General features: G+C 44.1%; 2 protein-coding genes across 2 annotated transcripts in view; both read left to right on the plus strand.

Moving 5' to 3' along the window:
- ttyh3b (tweety family member 3b) overlaps positions 1–10,221 on the plus strand; it is a gene marked incomplete at its 5' end in the record, with an annotated part of 14,902 nt that extends 4,681 nt beyond the window's left edge. Inside the window, 5 exons of the mRNA XM_042102703.1 lie at positions 2,310–2,446; positions 5,526–5,705; positions 7,065–7,140; positions 8,525–8,563; positions 9,958–10,221. Of these exons, the coding sequence (XP_041958637.1) occupies positions 2,310–2,446; positions 5,526–5,705; positions 7,065–7,140; positions 8,525–8,563; positions 9,958–10,221 (696 nt within the window). The remainder of the gene's footprint in view (positions 1–2,309; positions 2,447–5,525; positions 5,706–7,064; positions 7,141–8,524; positions 8,564–9,957) is intronic.
- A 7,319-nt stretch (positions 10,222–17,540) lies between these two features.
- The window catches only part of LOC121718402 (galanin receptor type 3), a 4,012-nt gene continuing 1,552 nt past the window's right edge, over positions 17,541–20,000 (plus strand). Inside the window, exons 1-3 of the mRNA XM_042103439.1 lie at positions 17,541–17,774; positions 18,587–19,659; positions 19,721–20,000. The exon at positions 19,721–20,000 is cut by the window's right edge and continues 1,552 nt beyond it. Coding sequence (XP_041959373.1) covers positions 18,843–19,659; positions 19,721–20,000 — 1,097 coding nt within the window. The 5' untranslated portion in view covers positions 17,541–17,774; positions 18,587–18,842. The remainder of the gene's footprint in view (positions 17,775–18,586; positions 19,660–19,720) is intronic.

The following is a 20,000-nucleotide window of genomic DNA, read 5'->3' on the forward strand; positions in this document are numbered from 1 at the left end:
GTGTGTGTGTGTGGGCGTCTGTATTTATGTTTGCTCTCGCCCATGTGACTGTTAAATGGCTCTGTGTGCACAAGTGTGTGATTTCACAAGCACGCGTGCACGTGCAAATGTGTCCAACTGAATCTGCAAACCTGTTTACATGGTGTGTCCCTGTCCCTCACACTAACCTTCAACCATAAGGACGTTGCCCCCAACCAAAATTCTATGTGTGCACAAATGCATACACACACACACACACACACACAGAGACACACAGACACACACACACAAATACACACACACACAAATAAACACACACACAAATACACACACACACACACACACAAATACACTCACACATATACACACACACACACACGCGCACACGCGCAACACATGGTACAATCCCCCCCCCCATAACAACAGAGTGGGACACTCTACCCACAGTCCCAAGGGCCAGCTTCCTCCCCCACATCTGGCTAATCTATTCAGTTATGGATCAAAAGGCATGCTTCTGCATTGATCTGCACAAGAGAGTCTTTCTTTCACTCCATAGACTGACTATTTATGCCACTGAGAGGCAGTGGGACAGAATGGTGTCTTTTGAGGGAACCCATGCAGAGCCAAAGTGGGCTCTAGGGGGTTTCGAAGAATACATAGCTGATTTCCCTCCCTGTCCGGATTTGCAATGGTGATTTGCTTGTCAATGACTGACTGCATGGGGGACAGATGCCTTCTCAGTATAGCACAAACATACACATAGACACACACACACACACACACACACACAAACTTTCTTGTTCTCTCTTTCTCTCTGTTTTCCTTGCTCTCTTGCTTTCTAGTACACTCAAGCATATATGCTTAAAATGTGCTCTCTTTCTCTCTCACACACACACACACACACACACACACACACACACACACACACACACACACACACAAACATGTGCACATATGTGACCCTGCAAGGTGAAACCAGTTGCTTTGGTAAAATGTACAAAATTATTATTGTTATTGTGCTCAAATGAACGACCATAAACTAAGCTTTCCAACGATACAGTATGTATATCGATGGTATTGCCAAAAGTATCGCTAAGATAACCGCATCCAATGTTGGCATGGTTCTCCCATCACGATACGCCAGAAAAGGTGAAAATCACCTTTTTAAGTAAATTGTCACGTGCGATAGCGTGAGGGCACAGTTATTACAGAGAGGGTGAAATAGTCAAAACTTATGTTTTTCCGTGAAATTTGTTCACAATATGAAAGTGTAGACTGTATAGTGTCGAATTATGCGAAGACGTGAAATTCGACATTTTACCCCGTATGTTTGTTTATCGTGGATTTTCTCAAAATAGCACCGTGCGCAAAGCGACTGGTTTCGCCTTGCAGGGTCACATATATGTAGAAACAGCCTTGCTTACTTAGCGGTACTCTCTTTCTATCCTTGCTTACTTAGCGATGCTCAGATGGATCTCAAGAACTCATTACCTCTTTCACACACACACACACACACACACACACACACACACACACACACACACACACACACACACACACCCACCCTCCTCTCTGTTTCCTGCAGTAATTACAGTCATTTGCAGGCCTTTCATGTAGGCATAAAGCAGCCCCTCAGTGCTTACATGTGCAGAGAGCAGAGCAAGTTTCCTCTGCAGATCCATCACTCCTCCACTGGAAAGAACTCTTTTAAGACTTCCTCCCTCCCTCCCTCTCTCTCTCTCTTTCTCTCTTTTTTACCACCATGGCACTTGCTCACAATTGTTCTCTGTTCATCTCACTCTCTCCTGCACGCTCTCTCTTTTTCTCTCTTTTCTCTTTCTCTCTCTCACTCTCTTCTCTTTCTCTCTCTTTTCTCTTTCTCACTCTTTTCTCTTTCTCTCTCTTCTCTTTCTCTCTCTTTCTCTCTCTCACTCTCTTCTCTTTCTCTCTCTTCTCTTTCTCTCTCTTTTCTCTTTCTCTCTCTCACTCTCTTCTCTTTCTCTCTTCTCTTTCTCTCTCTTTTCTCTTTCTCTCTCTCACTCTCTTCTCTTTCTCTTTTCTCTTTCTCTCTCTTCTCTTTCTCTCTCTTTCTCTCTCTCACTCTCTTCTCTTTCTCTCTCTTTTTCTCTCTCTTTTCTCTTTCTCTCTCTCTTCTCTTTCTCTCTCTCACTCTCTTCTCTCTCTCTCTCTTCTCTTTCTCTCTTTTTTCTCTTTCTCTCTCTCAATTACATCCCTTCTGCCATTTTTTCTCTTTTACTCATCCTTTCTTCCTCATCCTCTCTTCCTCTCTCTCCTTCCCTCATCCCCCCCTCATCCCCCTCTCTCTACAGGACTATGTCCAGGCGCTGACCGGTCTTTGCTACGACGGTGTCGAGGGTCTGATCTACCTGGTGCTCTTCTCCTTCGTCACTGCGCTCATGTTCAGCTCCATCGTCTGCAGCGTGCCCCACACCTGGCAGGGCAAAAGGTGAGGCCTCAGGTCCCAGGGGTCAGGGTTCAAAGGTCGCGCTGGTGACTGCGGGGCCACCTCAGAGTTCAAGGAACCAGCCACCCACACTTGTGCACCTGTCAGAGACTATCAGAGGCCTCCTCTGGCATACTTTCTGTTTATTCCATATATTTATTCCGTATACTGTATGTACAATCTACATGTTAGTACACATTCCATACAGTCTATGAATTAAAGTTCTAGTCTGAAATATGTGGCTTTAACACCAGTAATGCTAAAAGTTATTTGACCTTATGAAAGTGGTAGACTACAGTGTAGATGTTGCTGTTACATGTCTGTACAGCCATGCTATTGGCACAGAAATTGTCATACACACAACCCGGGAAGTTCAACTCAGAGTTCAGACTGTGAGTGAACTGAGCTAATTTGGCTCAAAGAGGTGCAGAAGTTCACTTAAAGCCAGAGGAGGCCTCTCTCGTCTCTGAGGCGTGCTGCAGTCTCACTCGTTTTTGTCTGTTTTCGTCCTGTTGCGTCTCGTCCTGTTAGTCTGTCTGTGCCTCACTTTGTCCCTGATGAACATCAATTCACACTGATGTTTTTGTCTATTTATATTGTCATTGTCATGTTTTTTTTTTTGTTTGTTTGTTTTTAATTTCATGGTCCTTTTTTGTTGTTGTTGTTTTGTTTTTTGTTTTTTTCTCGTTGTGTTTCTTGTTTCCCCGCCACACCCCCCTCACCCCTCTTGTCTCCCTGATTTGGAACACCGGCAGATTATTTCTGTGAAAAAGAAATGAAATTTGATTAAATTTGCCCATATTTGGCCAGAATGTTGTGGACATGACTCTAACAAAAAGGAGTAGTGACTCATACTGGAACAAGGAGAATCAAAGGCTGGAAGCAGGTCAATTGTGACTCCATGAAACACCAACACGCTTCATAAGACTAACACCCTTGTGAAAGACACACAGAGCAAAGAGGCATGTGATCTGTGGTGCATTAGAAAATGGCATCATAACGCTACAGTTGATACGGACCAACTGTTTTGTAGTGTGATTACAGGGATTTCATGTTATGGAATCACTTATCCTGTGAATAGCCTACGTCTCAAATGCTGTTTGAGTGTGTGTGTGTGTGTGTGTGTGTGTGCATGCATGTGAGTTGGAGAGTCGTGAAGAATATAAGGCTTTGCTCTCAGACCAGCAGTTGGCTTTCGACCTCCCAGCAGTAAGGCCACTGCTGCCCTCTAGTGGAGAGCAGGTGCATCATCTCAAACCCAAAAACACCTCCGTGTTCTGACACAGCACGTCAGTTACTGGCAAAAGACTTTGACAACCCAATTTATTTGCTACAGGTGACCTTTCAATGAAGGTAGCAAAGCCACTAGGAGTGGGTGGTATTGTGACCTTCTTTAACTTTAAACGAGCTGTGCAGAATTCTGTAAGGTTCAGTTTGTTTTGACTTGCATAGTATTCAGTGCAGTGGCATATGTGGTGCGCGTGGTGTTACGTGTGTAAGACGTAAGCTACAGAGCTAGCTTGTTTGCATGCTAGCTTCAGTGGATATAGTGGACCACACACACAGCAATAGGTGTTGTTGACAAACACAAAACGGCTGTTTCTTCGCATTCTGTTGCTATCTATCTATCGTTTTATGTTTCTATCGGCATTTTGTCATAAAAAAAAACTTATACAGGACCTTTCACTGGACTGGTTTAAAGAGTGGAGAGTGTTTTTATGTAATTTATTTATTTTTATTTATGTAGATGATGTAGTAGTAGATGCTAACACATGCAGATGAAAGAGGAAAATAAATGACTAAGGCATTAGACAGCTCTTTTATATATAAATCAGGTGGCATCCAAATCTGTTCCATCCAGAATGATCTAATCACATATTGTTTCCTTTGGTATACATTTCTTTTATTTCTTTTTTTTTTTTCTTTGGCGATCATGGACCTTCCTTTTGGTCATTTTTGGCCAAAACAGATTTTGAGTCGTGACTTTTTGTATTCTTGTGGTGTCTCATGGTAATCTTAACCTCCCTACCCCCATCCCCCTCACAAATATTTCACTCATCGTTTAGATGCATGCAACTGACGTACCCTTAGGAAAAATGCCTGCATCTCTGAATATTTATCCTATTGTGATCTCCCTTACAGAGGAATCAATCTTGAGTCGTTTTCTACAGATCATATGGGTGCATGGTGAGAGAGAGAGAGAGAGAGAGAGGTTGAGAGAATTGTTGATATCGATAGCTGTTGGGACTAAAGATGAATTCTGCCCCTTGAAATAGCCAATGTGATGACAAACATCTTTAAATATTTATTTTAGCCCGTTGTGACCCAGTTTTCTTTCTTTTTTTTCTCTAAATTAATCACTGACGTTTTATAAAGTACTTTTGGGGTTGAATGCATCTTTCATGGTTAAGGCCAATTTGTAGTCCAGTGGACAAATGTTTTTTGACAACAAGACAATCAATTTGGAGGACCCCAGAAGCTGCTCTCATTTTTGGTCTCAGAATTTGAAAGCATCTTTATATCTGGAGCTACCTGGCTAGCAGACTAACAGCAGGCCAACAACAAAGCCTTAAAGAGGCATTAAAGTGTCTACTCTATGCCCATTCCTATTCCTTCCTGTTTTTAGTTAGCCAGCAAGCTTGGGAATTTGATATGTGTTTTATGTACTGCTCGTAAGTTGTCATTAAATACGGACCACATATAATCCACATTGAACCCACAGTACAATCCACATTGAACCCATGTTGAATGACACTTGTCTCTGTGACTATCAGTTGGCCTGTAGTTTGATGATATACTGGTTTGTCTGAAACGTGTGTGAAAGAGTGTGTGCGTGTGTTGACAAAGTGAAGAGATGTGAAGACCAACGACCAAATCGTATAAGCTAGCGGTGGATTTGGAGAAGAGCCGTAACTGGTGGGTTAGCTGGTGGATTGGTTAGCATGGATGTTATCTCACTCTTCTATTTCCCCCTCCCTCACCTACCCCCCAACCTGACCTCACCCCACCCCACCCCGTAATCACCCCTTCCTCCACCCTCTCCCCAACCACCCCCACCCCCGAACCCCCTCGACTTCCGAAGGAGTGAGGACGATGACGGTGACGAGTCTTCTGCGGCCCACGGCACGCGGCAGCCTCACGATAACCTGTACCGCGTGCACATGCCCAGCCTGTACAGCTGCGGCAGCAGCACGTACGGTAGCGAGGCTAGCCTCCCGGCCGCGGCTCACACCGTCAGCAACGCGCCCGTAACCGAGTACATGTGAGTGTAGCGCAACGCTAACGCTATGTGTATATATCTACAATGCTGCATGACTGGAGAAGGATTAGTGGATTTATGCTAGCCTAAAGCACCCCCAATGCCCCCGTAAGGCACTAAGAATATGCTAGGCATTGATAAAACACGCCTAAGTTTAGCTAATGCTATTTAGAAGTACTGCATGGTCAAACATAGACATTTAGATGAATCAACCTGCTGCTAGGCAATAAGTGTGAAGCTTAAAAACATGGGTTTAGCTAACATTGGTGCTAACCACTTACCATGCATGGAGTGAGAATATCACAGTGCACCATTAACAGTAAATGCTAGGCTATTCACACATGGCATTAGCATGAGCTAACAGCTAGTACTGCATGGAGATTTTCATTGTTACATATCATTACACTTCTAAGTCATGTTATTTTTTAACAGTGCTCGTTACAAATGTTATTATTAAAATCATGAATCTAATACTGATCATATACTACACTTAATATACTTCTTTGATAGCCAGAATAGTCCCAGATCCATTTAGCAGTAAACAGTTAGCTCCTTTTACTGTATACAAATACTTTGTGTTACACAGCATTTATAATACATGTAAATCCTGACTTATGAAGCAAATACACTACATATGATGAGTCCATCTCTCTAAGGTATGTAGCTCTAACCTCCTTCACACAGGACATTAACTTGGCTAATTTAGGGTGCCATAATCTGCCCATGCCACTGATGTACATTAATAACCAAAGAATCCTCATCATACAAATCTAGCACACATTGATGAGCAATTGCTAGTGTTAAGTGGACCTTTTTAAACACACTTAACAGTGGTAGAGGAATGCATTAGACCATCCCACGAGCATAATCTCCATTGCATGATCAAGCTGTCAATCATTTCATGAAGGTAGTCAAGACGTAGTCGACCCTTGTTTTTAATCAGAGTCCGATTCTGAGAGGAGTGAACCAATCAGGAAACTCCATGTTATAGTAACTGACAAATAGGGGTTTACTACCCTTTTCTCACCATAAAAAATAACTTCCACATAACCCTTCAACTTACTTTCACACAATCCTTCAACACATATACTTTCACATAACCATTCAACTGTTCAACATATAATTAAAAAATATATAACTCACATATGGTAGGCCTATATATATTAACATATACCATAAAAAAGCCTAAACAGGAAATTAGGGCAATCTAGAGTGAGGAAATTAGGTGAACAACATGCACCATTCCCCTACTATGTGGGTTACCAGCTGTTTTGGGAGGGTAGAGTCCCCCCCTGCCCTCCCCTCGAGTCGACCCGGCGAGGCGGGAGCCAGTGTAACCACCGTCTCTCATTTGTGACGCAGGAGCCAGAATGCTAACTTTCAGAACCCCCGCTGCGAGAACACTCCTCTGATTGGCAGGGAGTCCCCTCCGCCCTCTGTAAGTGCACACTTCGCTCACTTCCTGTTGTTGAGTGGACACAACACACACACACGCTATGCACACACACACACACACATGCTCGCACTACACATTCACACAAACACTACACTACTCATCGCAACCCTCCGTGAAGTGAGCTCTACACTGTTTTGAGTGGACACACACACACCCATCCCTAGTGAAGCACATACTCCATTCACCTTTAGGGAACATGGCTACAGGTAAATTGTGTATTCTTGCTTCCCGTTTTTATGGGTACATTGTGTGTAGGAACGTTATTGCGTTATTTGGACATTATGGTACTGTGGGTACATTTTATGGTGTATTCTTGCTTTGTGGTTACATTTTAAAAATTATCATTTTATAATTATGATTTATTTAATTTTATTATTGCCTATAATACATTACTTTCTACATAAATCCATCTAAATATAGAACCTTATTTTAAGGGTATGTTTTTACATTATTTTACTTCAAGTGTTTGACATTTTCACCCACCAAACCCAATAGAATTCTAGAAACCTCTTAAACTCTTGACACATAACTCGTCCTCAAAAACACCACCCATCACACGCAATTCTTGCCATTTGACACAGTGAGTTACCACTTCACAGAGGGTACCGCCCCATCTAGGGTCATTTTGGCAGCCTGGACATTCATACACACAGGACCTTATCTATAAGAGAGGGCTGTTGACGGAGGACACAGCTCTTCTCCGCTATTGGTCTAATAAGTAGTCAATCACTGCCCGAGCCAATCACAGCTCTCTGTCGTCAACACTTCCTGTGAGCGACCGGAGAGGTGGCTGATGGGAAAATGCATGAAGACTGCATGAAGCCACCCCGCCACCCACCCAAGGAACATTTTCGGGGGACATTTCACCTTTTAGCGGGCGTCTTGTCATGTCGCGCACGAATCCCTTTTTCCTCTTTTCCGTTGTTTCAGTTCTATTTCTCAGTCCCTTCTTCATCCTACTCCCCTGCCCCCCCCCCCCCCCGAGTACCCTCCCCAACAGCTGCCATTATAATATCCTTTTTCTTTTTTAATGGGGGGGGTTTAGCATGCAAAGGGGAATTCTTCACACCTTCATTTTGCAACGTCCCAAGGACTTGAAGGGATAAGAGGAGGCATCTCTCTGGTTGGTTTGTTTTTTTTATTTGCTGTGCGCATGTGTATATGATAACCCCCATCTTTGCAGTGCTAAAGCACAAAAGCGAAAGAAAAAAAAAATCATACAAAGTTTTCTCTTGAGCGAGTGACAGAATGCAAGAGAGACCATTGTTCACATCAGACTGTATGGGGCCTTGATTCCGTGGTTATGGTAGACTCTGTTTTTTTTTTTTGTTTGTGCCTCTCTGCGGAATTCGGCTTCTTCTCCAAGACCGAACGATTCCATGGGATGATGTGCACTGCACCTCTTGTTCGTAGCTATGGCAACAAATTTGCAATTTCTTCCCTCCTCCTCCTCCTCCTCCCAACATCACCCCCCTACCCCTCCAGCATGTTTGTCTTTACTGTTCTGTGAACCCAGCCCCTGTCGCTGCCCCCCCTTCCCATCCACCCCACATGCCCCCACTTTGGTACAGCCCATGGTGTGAAGCAAACCCCCCCAGTCCTTATTCATGTAGTCTAGTCCTGCAATGTAACTGTGTGCTTCCTGCTTCTAAGAGGCATTTTGCTTTACACCCCTCGTGGCTTCGTTTGTCATTCTTCCTGGAGGCTGTTATGAGTTGTATATGTGTGTGGAGTTTTTTTTCTTTCTTAAATTCACCCCAGGAACTAAAACCATGTTTGACCTCATGCTGTGCTTCAGCTGCAATCACTTCCAGGTCATTTTGATAACTGATTCCCCTGCTTCATAATATTATGCCTCTGTAACATCACCCGCCCCTCAGCTTTCCTTGTTGGCCTTTGCAAGGCCCCCCTAAGCTAATTCTTTTTTAACAACATCAGGCTGTCCAAATGACTCATCGACTGTTGTTTGTATGTGTGTTTGTGGTGTTTGTTATGTGTTGTATGTATATGTTGTTTGTGAACTCTTTTCCCCTTACCCTCCTAGCCTTAAAAGTACCTGTTTGTTTGCATATTTGCACACATTCACATGCACACACACACATACAAATGCATGCTTATAGACTTGAGAGGTCCGTTAAGAGCAAGGATAGAACACAATTTGAAGGTCACATTCATTGTACAGTTTGGAAATAAAAATAAACACAAATCTTCCTCTCCACATTATTCTAATCACCATAGCAACATGCAAAAACTGTAATCTGATCTACTTTAACAAAGCTTTAACCTCTGTAGCTGCTGATTTCTGGAACACATAGAAACAGCACCCTCTTGTGGTGACAAGACAGTATGTCTACCTAGCTCAATACAAATCAACATATTCCTCTTTTTCACTCTTCCTGAACTCTGGAAAGTTTGGCTTTTGCCAGTATAGTGCATCTGTTGTTTAGCCTCTCTCCCTGTTTATTGTCTCTCTATCATACTCACCCCTTATCTCTTTCTCTCTTTCTTTTTAACACCTGTTCTTCCCCCCTCACTCACTTTTTTCCCTCTCTGTCTCAATCTCTTCCATCTTCCAATCTCCTCCTCTCCCTTTTCTCTCTTTTGTCTCTTTCTCTTAACCCCTCTCCTTCTCAACCCATCTTTCATCTGTCTCTCTCAACCCATCCCCTCTAACTATCTCTTCTCTCCGTTCTTGTCTTCTATCTCTCTGTCTCTCTCTCCCTCCCTCTTCTCTCTCTCTCTCTCTCTCTCTCTCTCTTCCTCCCTCCATCCCTCTTCTCTCTCTCTCTCTCTCCGCAGTACACCTCAAGCATGAGGGCGAAGTACCTGGCCAACAGCCGTCCCGACCAACAGCAGCAGCAACAACAACAACAACAACAACAACAGACCCCCGGTGGCCGAGCAGAGCAGCACCAGCACCCGAACCCCCGCGCCGACCCCCACCCCCGCGCCGACCCCCACCCCCACCCCCACCCCCACCTCCGTCCGGATTCCCACAGCCGTTCTGCCCCTAACAGTCGGCCCAACTCCGCCATCCACCGGCCACATTCCTCCATACACTAACACACCCTACCTGCCCCCCACAAGGGATCACGACGCAACTCAACTCAGCAACCCATCCACTGCTCTGGTATCTACTAGTCACCCCTGGGAATAGCCTCTGCCATCCAACGGCCACATTCCTCCATACACTAACACACGCTACCTGCTACCTACCATGACGCAACTCAACTCGACTCAACTCAGCAACCTAGCCACTACTCTGGCATCTACTGGTCATCCCTGGGAATAACCCTCCTCACCTCTCTCAATGTGTGAAAACCACAAGTCTGACATCGTTTGATCATCCCTGGGAAGAACCCCTTAATGCGCACCTGGGGACAACCCACAAAGTCCAATTCAATACTCTGGTATCCACTGGTCAGCCCTGGGGCACACACTCAGAGGTTAACCATCCCCATTTATCTTAAAGGAAACAATTTAAATGAGTCTGAGATCCATTAGCCATCTAAACAAGGTATGTCAATAGGCCAATTAAAATAGTCACAAAACAAACATTTTAATCAAACTCTGTAATCCATTAGTCATCCTGAAAAACAGACTGATTTTTGAACTTGAAATTTCAACTTGAAATACTCAAAAGTCATTCTCTCCAATTGATTGATAATCCTAAGAAAAACCAAAGTGTCTCTTTCCTATCCATTGGATATCCCAAAATACCCAAAGTAACCCTGCACAATCGATTGGTTATCTTGAACCCCCTAGTCCATGCAATTCATTTAATGAAAAAAAGATTGATACATGATAATACTTTATAATAGCAATCAAACCCTGCAATCCATGAATTCGTGAAAAACCCTACTTCTATTTCCTTGTCCATCGGCTAAGCTATGTATTCTGCCGGTCATCGGTGACCTTTGTCCTTTAAATCATGTTAACACCTCAGCTACCTACAAATATTTATAAAGTTTTTAAAATACATCACAGCTGTATTTTCCCCAAAGCATTGTTCTTCTACAGTTATCTCAGCTCAAGAGAGAGTGAGTGTTTAGAAAAAAACACTCTCTTGTAATTTCACCACCGACCGACACAACGTCACAACAAGGCTTTCAGGAGATTGCAGCCTGCAGATCGATACAAACAGAGATCAAATGTGATCATCCTCCCTCCCCCAACCCCCCCGTTGCCCCTCTGGCCTCTCCTAGCCCTCTAACCATCCCCCTGAAATCAAATTTCACCCTCTGTGATCGATTAAGCGGCCTGTTGAACGCCACTAATGGCCCACCTGCCCAGCAGCAGTCACAGCCACAGCTGGAAGACAACGTGGCACCACCATCTGGATCCAACACTGCCAATAGCCCACAGTCCTGGAAGACAAGCGAGCGAGCGAGCGAGCAGCAAGCGAATCCATCTCAAACCGGGTCTTAAAAGCCTACAGGAATAAAAAAAAAAACAACAACAAAAAAAAAACACTACCTCCACCCTCTACGATGAACACAACGACGGACCACTCGCTCAACCTGGATGTTTAAACAAGGCCACACACACACACACACACACACACACACACACACACACACACACACACACACACACACACACACAGATACCATTCCCTCTTCAGCTACAGCCATAGACAATCTGAGCCATTCACTCTTTGTATATGTTCTGATTTGTGTGTGTGTGTCTGAGAGAGGGAGGGAGTAGTGTATATGGGACTGTGCTAGTTAGACTAGCACAGGTCGCCCAGTTACTAGACTACAGTATGCACACACACACAGTAGAGCAGGATAACACATAGAGTAGTTTGTGTGTGTGTGTGTGTGTGTGTGTGTGTGTGTGTGTGTGTGTGTGTGTGTGTGTGTGTGTGTGTGTGTGTGAATCCATAGGGAACAGTATGCCACAGCACATTAATCTCAATACTAATGTATATACTAAGTGTTTTTATAGGCGCATAATGGAGGATAGACTCCACTTGTTTTGGTGCACTGCCTATCTCTCCCTCCTCTCTCCCTCCTTTTCTCTCTCTCCCTCCCTCTATTTTTCTCCCATCCTTCTCACTCCCTCTCCCTCCCCTTTCTCCCCTCTCCTCCTCTCTAAGTCTTGTGTCTATGTATAGAGACTATATGAACAGTCTAAGGACATTCTTCTTCATTTTAAGGACATCAGTCTTGTTATCAAAGCCTTGGCAGATGACTAGAGCGGTGTGCCGATCTGTGGTGGTACATGTTTTGTTTTGAAATGGTTATTTTAGGGGGGCGGGGGGGGGGGGCATACCTAAATATTTAATGTATGTGTGTGTGTGTGTGTGTGTGTGTGTGCAGTAATTGCATTATGCACGGTGGAAATGCTCTACTCTGATTTGCAATGGGTATTGCTAATTGCTGTTTTTGTTCTGAGCACATACATACGTGAGCTGAATCACACACACACACATAACACACACAAACACATGTAAAATCTTTCCCTGAAGCTGAAGTATATTGTACCCTCCCGGATTATTGGCACCTCTGCTAAAGTTGCCTAAAAACCAGTCTTTAGCAGAGGTGCCAATAATTCTGGAGGGTACTGTACATACGTGAGCTGAATCACACACACACACACACACACAAACACACACACATGTAAAATCTTTCCCTGAAGCTGAAGTATATTGGCCCGTCATTTGGCATCATAAAAGACAATGAGGGGAAAAAATGGACAAAACAGGGAAGACATGGAGAAAACAACGTGAAGACCACTTTATCTTAATTTAGTGTTTTGTTATTTTATCTCGTTTTGTATTTCGAGAGACAGCGGAATGGAGGTTCAGAAGGAGCAGTAGTGAGCGTTGCGTTGGATTGCCTCCCAGACTGGAATCTGAAGGAGATGCCGTGAACAGGGGGGATGTGATTGAATGAAGGAATAGAAATCGAACCACACGTCGAACCCCCATTCTTTTCTTTTTCAAGCCTTTCACCTGGAATGCTGCCCCCCCCCCCTCCCCCACACGTCATTTTCTAGGACTAGCTGAACATGAAGACTAACTCAAAAGCAGTTAAGAGGGAATCCTACAACAAAACAAACAATAAAAAAAACCTCTGACCGTGATGAGAAAAAAAAAAAAAAAACTAACAAATGTTTTTCAGGTTTTTTTTCCCCTTCTTTCTCTTCTGCCTCTCCTTCAGCTCAAAAAGCACAAACTGTTTGACCTGGCTACTGAAGGAAAGAGAGACAACAAAACAAAAGGAAGAGAACAATGGTGGTTGCCGTTGGAGATGATGACGGGTAGGGGGACGATAAGCCAGGTGTTGGACTGTGTAAAGATTTAAAGGAAGAGAAGGGATTGAATCTGCATCTTTTTTTCTGTTGCTCGTTGCTCTCTCTCTCTCTCTCTCTCTCACAGTATGAACAGGTAGTGGTCGCAGCACTTGGGTAATGCTCACAAATAGAAAGGGGCTCTGCATATCTTCACATGCAGATACACACACACACACACAGATGTACACACACACATACATACATACATACATACATACATACATACAGACAGACAGACAGGTTCAAAAAAGCAAGGATGTATACACACAGTATTATATGCATATACAGAGTTGCTAACACACACACACACACACACACACACACAATTGTATATGAATACACATACGGACTTCAACACGCTAACATCAACACTGCACCTTGTTTAAGTAACACCGCATTTTCACTCTAATCCTTACAATGCAAAACACCACACACACAACGCCTCCATTACAACTGCCCCAAAAATCTTGATTAAAAAAAAAAAACATGGGAAAAAAAAAATACACACACTCGTAACTCTTGTGGCTCTATCATTTCACTGTAGTGCTCTAGTGATGATCTGTCAAAAATAGAATCTGCTGTATTGAATTTCAAAGGTGCTTATGATATTTTTTTCTTAAAAACAAAAAGAAGAGTGAGCACTGTAATGATTTTAATGTCATTCGTTCGTTACCAAGTGTAAGACCACTAACAGTGAGAGTCTGACAATCTTTGCTTCGTAATACTACCGTATGTCCAACGTATTAACAGGTGTTGCACGATGGTGATCATAAAATAATTACATGGTTTTAAAAAAAAAAAGAGAATTGCCTTTTCGTAATGTTTTCTACACGGTTACATTTTTTCGTAATACCTTACACATTTTCTCTCTCTCTTTCTCTTTCTTTCTCTTTCTTCTTTGTCTCTCTGTAGATTTTTTAACTGTATAGAACCGTGACGCCTGCGCCGGCGTGGATCTTAATTGTGAATAAGAACTATCACCCATCAGCTGTTTTGATAACAGTCATGTAGATTTTTTATGACTTATTTTTTTGTTTAATGTTTGTTTTTTCATCGATTTGTGATTACTAAACTATTGTACATGTCAAAAAATTAAGTAATGATGACCTAACTGAGCCTGAATTCAATGTTTTAAAATGGATTAAAGTTTTAACTGACAAAGATTTGTGTGATTGAAGTCACTTTGAAACATAGAATAACCCAGTAACTGGAAAATAAGACAGAATAGCACATTTCGCCTTTGTGATGTTAACCCTCCTGTTGTGTTCATGGTCAAATTTGACAGATTGACAATTATTTTCTCTCAAAAATATTGTTAATTTATTCTGACTATCATGAGGCTCCATGATTTTGTTAACATCTGAACACACAAAACAAATTTTATTTAACTTTAGAACACCCCAAGTGTATTCCCGGTCAAAAATGACCAGCCATTGAAAATTAATGGATCAGAAAATGGTTAGAGTATAAAATTGAGTCCAGGCACCTATTGATCAGATGGACTGTATCTGTGCTTTTGTACATTCACACACCAACACACCCTCACTCCCCCTCTTTGCTTCTATGCCAGCCCCCTCTAGAACCTTTCCCCAATAGAATCTTCCCCTTTCTGACTTTCATGAGCTCAGGCCAATGAAGCCTGCAGGCCATAAATAACAAATGGAAGTTCAAAACTGGTAATATCCAATAGAGTTTAAGTTGATACACATCACAATCACAACATTAGATGATAATATATGTGTTACTATGGATGTATAACACATTTTAATGCAGTGGTCATTTTTGACTGGGAACACAAAACTATACACAACAGGAGGGTTAAATTGTTGTTACACTTTTAGATTCCCCTGACAACTGTTGCAATTTTAACACAAGAAGTCATACTGTCTACAGAAACCATTTCCAATGTAGAAGCTATATTTTATAACTAATTACTAACTAATATGAACATTAGCCAATGGGATGGATGGTAAGCTATTGGTTACAGCAGAGAGTTTCATCCAAAATGATGGGAGACAGATTTGTGATCTATCAGAAGAGGGGTAATGAGACGTCTCATAACTGCTCAAGCTCAGTAGTGTGGACAGATGTCTTTTCCAGTGTTTATCAGTGACTTTGGTAACTCATTCTTCTAAACAAATTGCAAATGCAAATTTTAAAAATATGATGTTCAATTGAGTTCCGTCACCTTCGGTGTTAAATCCCATCCGGTCAGAGTATGTGGTGATTAAACCAGTTTTGAGAACAAAGTGACTGTGGAATAGGAAGTTAGACACAGGTACACTGTAACTTTGAGAATGACTGTCCTGTTTACAATGATACAACAAGCTCTTACTAGTTACATATTGTGGTGTGCTGTCTGTGCTAATTGTTTTAATACATTTACTCAGTTTTGAAAACTGTAAAGGATTGTTTTTACTTAACTTATTTTGTCTGCATTAGGCCTACAAGATAAGATAGATAGATAGATAGATAGATAGATAGATAGATAGATACTTTATTGATCCCCAGGGGAAATTCAAGAAATTAAGTCATAATTAAGTCATTGACCAGACCTACCAAAAAATAAGGGATATTGAAGATCTAATGTTCTATTAAGGGTCGTTGTTCTGTAGGGTTTATTATATGCTGACTAATTGTGCATTTATAGGAGCTGCTTGTGTACCTACTTGTGTGAAGCTGTTTTCTGTTGTAGGCTAGCCCTGCAGCAAATGTAATTTGCTGCCGCTAGAGTGCGTCTAGATTTCTAGGCTAGTTGTACGCCTCTCCAAGCCCAAATTACAGGCGACTAGACATCCCCCTCTTGTGGATGACAGTGTAACTACAAGTATTTAGCATCGTTTCGTGAGGATGTGAAATTGGGCAACCAAAGATGTTGAAATCATCTGTTTAAAGGTCACAGTTGTTTGTGACTAAATCTGAATTCACACTCTACAAAACACCAAGACCTTAAACGACCCGAAAATGCACTGATAGTCAATTTCCCCCTAAATTCAAACAATATAGAAAGGTAGTAAAATTGGAGGCAAATTCCTTCACATTAACATTATTTCCTTCTAAAAAATGAGTTATTGTAAGTCGTTGAAAGCTAGTCGGCTAATTTCAGTTGTGTGAATGTTCTTATATCCATAAACAATGTAGCCATTTACTTTTCTTTCTTATTAAGAAATTGTAAAAGGCAAGCCTACCTAAAACAGTGAAACATATACCACTTCAGGCACTACAGTATATTGCTACTGTGCAATAGTGTAGTGCTTGTATAATTGTCTTTTGTTATATACATACTGAAAGTATTCCGTGTGTGAATATAAAAAAATCTAGAGACGTGTCAGACAAGCAGATGGGACTCGCGCGTGCTGGACAGATGGCGCCTTGTGAAAAGAGCAGTGTCACCACGCGAGGGTAAAACAAAAAGAGAAAAAAAGAGAATAGGCTATTCACACCAAAAAAAAGAGAATATTCACATCAAACTTAACACCCTATGGATTTGACGACAATCCCTGAAAACACACGAGGATTTACCAACACTGAGCAGATCGACATCTGTGTGGCGGATTCTTGTAAATTAAATGTAGCCCAAGCCTGTGTATGTGAATGTAAACTAATTTGGTAGGTTATGGAGTGTTATTACACTGAACAGTCATCATCTGATCTGATCTGGAACAGTGCGAACACGGTCCATCAAATCTGCTTTTCATCTCCTCAAATTATCTTCTGATTTGGCGCGTGGCATTACACAAGGCTTGCCTATTGGTAGGCTATTCATCTTACCTGGACATTTTTCACTGGATGGACTTGAACCTTGAAATAACACTCAAAGACTGAACCCCCCCCCCCTCTCTCTCTCGTTCATTCTACCTCTCATTCTTTCTCCAGTTCACCATAGCCTCCCTTGCTACGCATGCCTGTTCCAGCCGCGCATGAGGACTTGGATTTTTGGAGCGCTCGTTAAGCCTTAGAGCGACAATTACGCACGAGGAGGATTACCAGTGAAACATCTGTGATCCACATTTTCTAAATTAATTGGTTTATTTTTTTTATTCGGCTGTGGTGTGAGGCGAGCGGCTTTGCGTAGTTGTCTATCATAAGCATGGGCTACCAGTTGAACTTCTTCAGCGCGGAGATTTGCGCGCAGGAAAACCACAGTCGCGGTAATTGTACAGAAGGAACGAGATGGCTGTAACGGGCGATGTGAAACTACCACGTTTTGTTATGGAATTGTATGCAGTTACATTTTCCTCTCATACTGATAAAAGAAGAGAGTAACTGGTTGAAGTTCGTGTTATTACCCATCGCGCTCCGTCGAGGCGCTTGAGGTATGATCTTATGGTTCATTTTACTGTTCAGTAATTCGACTATAGGCTACGATTAAGTTAAATTACATCTTTACATATTCAATGTATTCGAATATTCATGGAATAAAACAGTGGCTCTCCATGATACATTGTTTTACATTTGAAATGCAAAGTTCAGAAGATTTCTGTTAGAAGTAGAGGCTATGGATGAACTATGCAAGTGCATGTTGAAAAGAATATTGTATACGAAAGAAAACAAATTATACTAACTCAATACATTAAAAAATAATATCATTCATCTATGATCTAGTGAGGCGAAATACTTAACTGCGATTGCGTGCTTGAATGAATTTCCCCATCCCATGATGTGCTCCGTCAGCCCAAAAGGCGCGCGGCAAAATTAATGTTACTTTACCAGAACAGCAATTGAGTCAGCAGTCCCTGGAGGGAAGCTAAACATAACCCAGCAGTAGGCCTACGCTGACACGAACTTTTAAGTCTTGAAAATGAGTCATCGTGGGAGGTAGCCGTTTGGTTAATTCATGTAACGTCAAGCGTTTGTGCTCCACTCTAGTGCGGTGGAACGAACCGGTCTTGTTTTCCGAGTGCAGGACGCTCGTCTTCTAGACCTATGCAGTAGGCAAACCTCGCTCGAGAACGCATAAATAAGTGAGAGGACGCGGAAAGCATTTCTGTGTTTCATTTGGGGATGCCGCGACATCTGTCTGCTGTCTGCTTTTAGGAAAGCCATGGGCAAAAGATCCCTGATTCTCTCTCTCTCTCTCTCTCTCTCTCTCTCTCTCTCTCTCTCTCTCTCTCTCTAAATATCTCAGGTGACATTTTGGACTAGCTCGGATTGATTCTGAAGGAGAGAAGATTGTGAGGGGTAGAGGGAATAGAGGGAACAAAATCTGAAAAAGCAGAAAGGTGACAGACATGGGATTTTTTCCTGTGAATAAGACAGCACCTGGTGCTTGAAACAAGAACCACTTGAAGAAAGCAATGTAAGGAGCCGCTGTGATGACCTTACAACAATGGGATCAGTAGACTTCACCTCAAGCTCATGGTGAAGGGGCACCACCCAGCAGCATGAATCTGACTCAGGATCAGCTACTGGCGGTGTTGGGCCACCTGAACGCTGTGCAACCCCCTATCAATATCACCAACGACGACGACCGCTACAACCACAACAACGAGGAGGCGGGACATCAGACGGACGACTTCAGCTTCCTCTTCCCGGAGGGAGGCGGAGCCGGCGCCCTTGAGTGGCAGCTGTTCCTGACCATCCACGAGCCGGGCACCATCGCGCTGACCGTGCTCTACTCGCTCTCCTTCCTGGTGGGCATGGCGGGCAACGTGCTGTCGATCCGCGTGCTGTGCGGCCGGCGCGGCTCCGAGCGCCTGTCCAGCGTGAGCTCCACGCGCGTCCTCCTGGTCAACCTGGCGGTGTGCGACCTGGCCGTGGTGTGCGTGTGCATGCCGGTGACGCTGGCGAGCCGCATCTACGTGCCGTGGGTGTGGGGCGGCTTCCTGTGCCGCGCCGTCCCCTTCACGCAGGCAGTGTCCGTCGCCGCGTCCGTCCTGAGCCTGACGGTCATCAGCGTCAATCGCTACCTGAGCGTGCGCTGCCCGCTGCGCGCCCGCTCCCTCTTTACGCGCCGGCGGATCCTGGCGGCTGTGGCGGCCGTGTGGGCGGTGTCGGCGTCCATCTGCGCGCCGCTGGCCGTCATGATGCAGCTGGACGAGCTGCGTCTCCACGGGCTGCCCTCGGCGCTGCCCGTCTGCAGCGAGGCCTGGCCGCGTGCCCGTCTGCGCCAGGGCTACAACGTGCTGCTCTTCGCCGCCCTCTACTGCCTGCCCGTCTCCTTCAACCTGGCCGTCGGGTTCCTGACCGGACGCCGGCTCTGCGGCTACGACGACCCCCTCGTCCCCCCCCCCCTCCTCGTCTTCCGCCGCCTCCTCCTCGGGGCTCGGCCGCTTCTGCTTCTCGGAGCTGGACCCACGCTCGCGGGCCCTCCACGCCGCGAGGCTCCGAGGCCGGCGGCGGATCGCCCGGCTGGTCCTGGCGCTCGTGCTGCTCTTCGCCGCCTCCTGGCTGCCGCTCTACGTGGCCGACCTGTGGCTGGACTGCGGCGGCTTCGGCTTCGGCGGCGGCGGCGGTGGCGGGGGGGAGGAGGGTGGCGGTCACCAGCCGCCCAGCTGGCTGCTCCAGGCGCGGCCCTTCGCCCAGTGGCTGGGCCTGACCAA

The sequence above is a fragment of the Alosa sapidissima genome, chromosome 9 (assembly GCF_018492685.1).
Source record: "Alosa sapidissima isolate fAloSap1 chromosome 9, fAloSap1.pri, whole genome shotgun sequence".
NCBI classification, from domain to species: Eukaryota; Metazoa; Chordata; class Actinopteri; order Clupeiformes; family Clupeidae; genus Alosa; species Alosa sapidissima.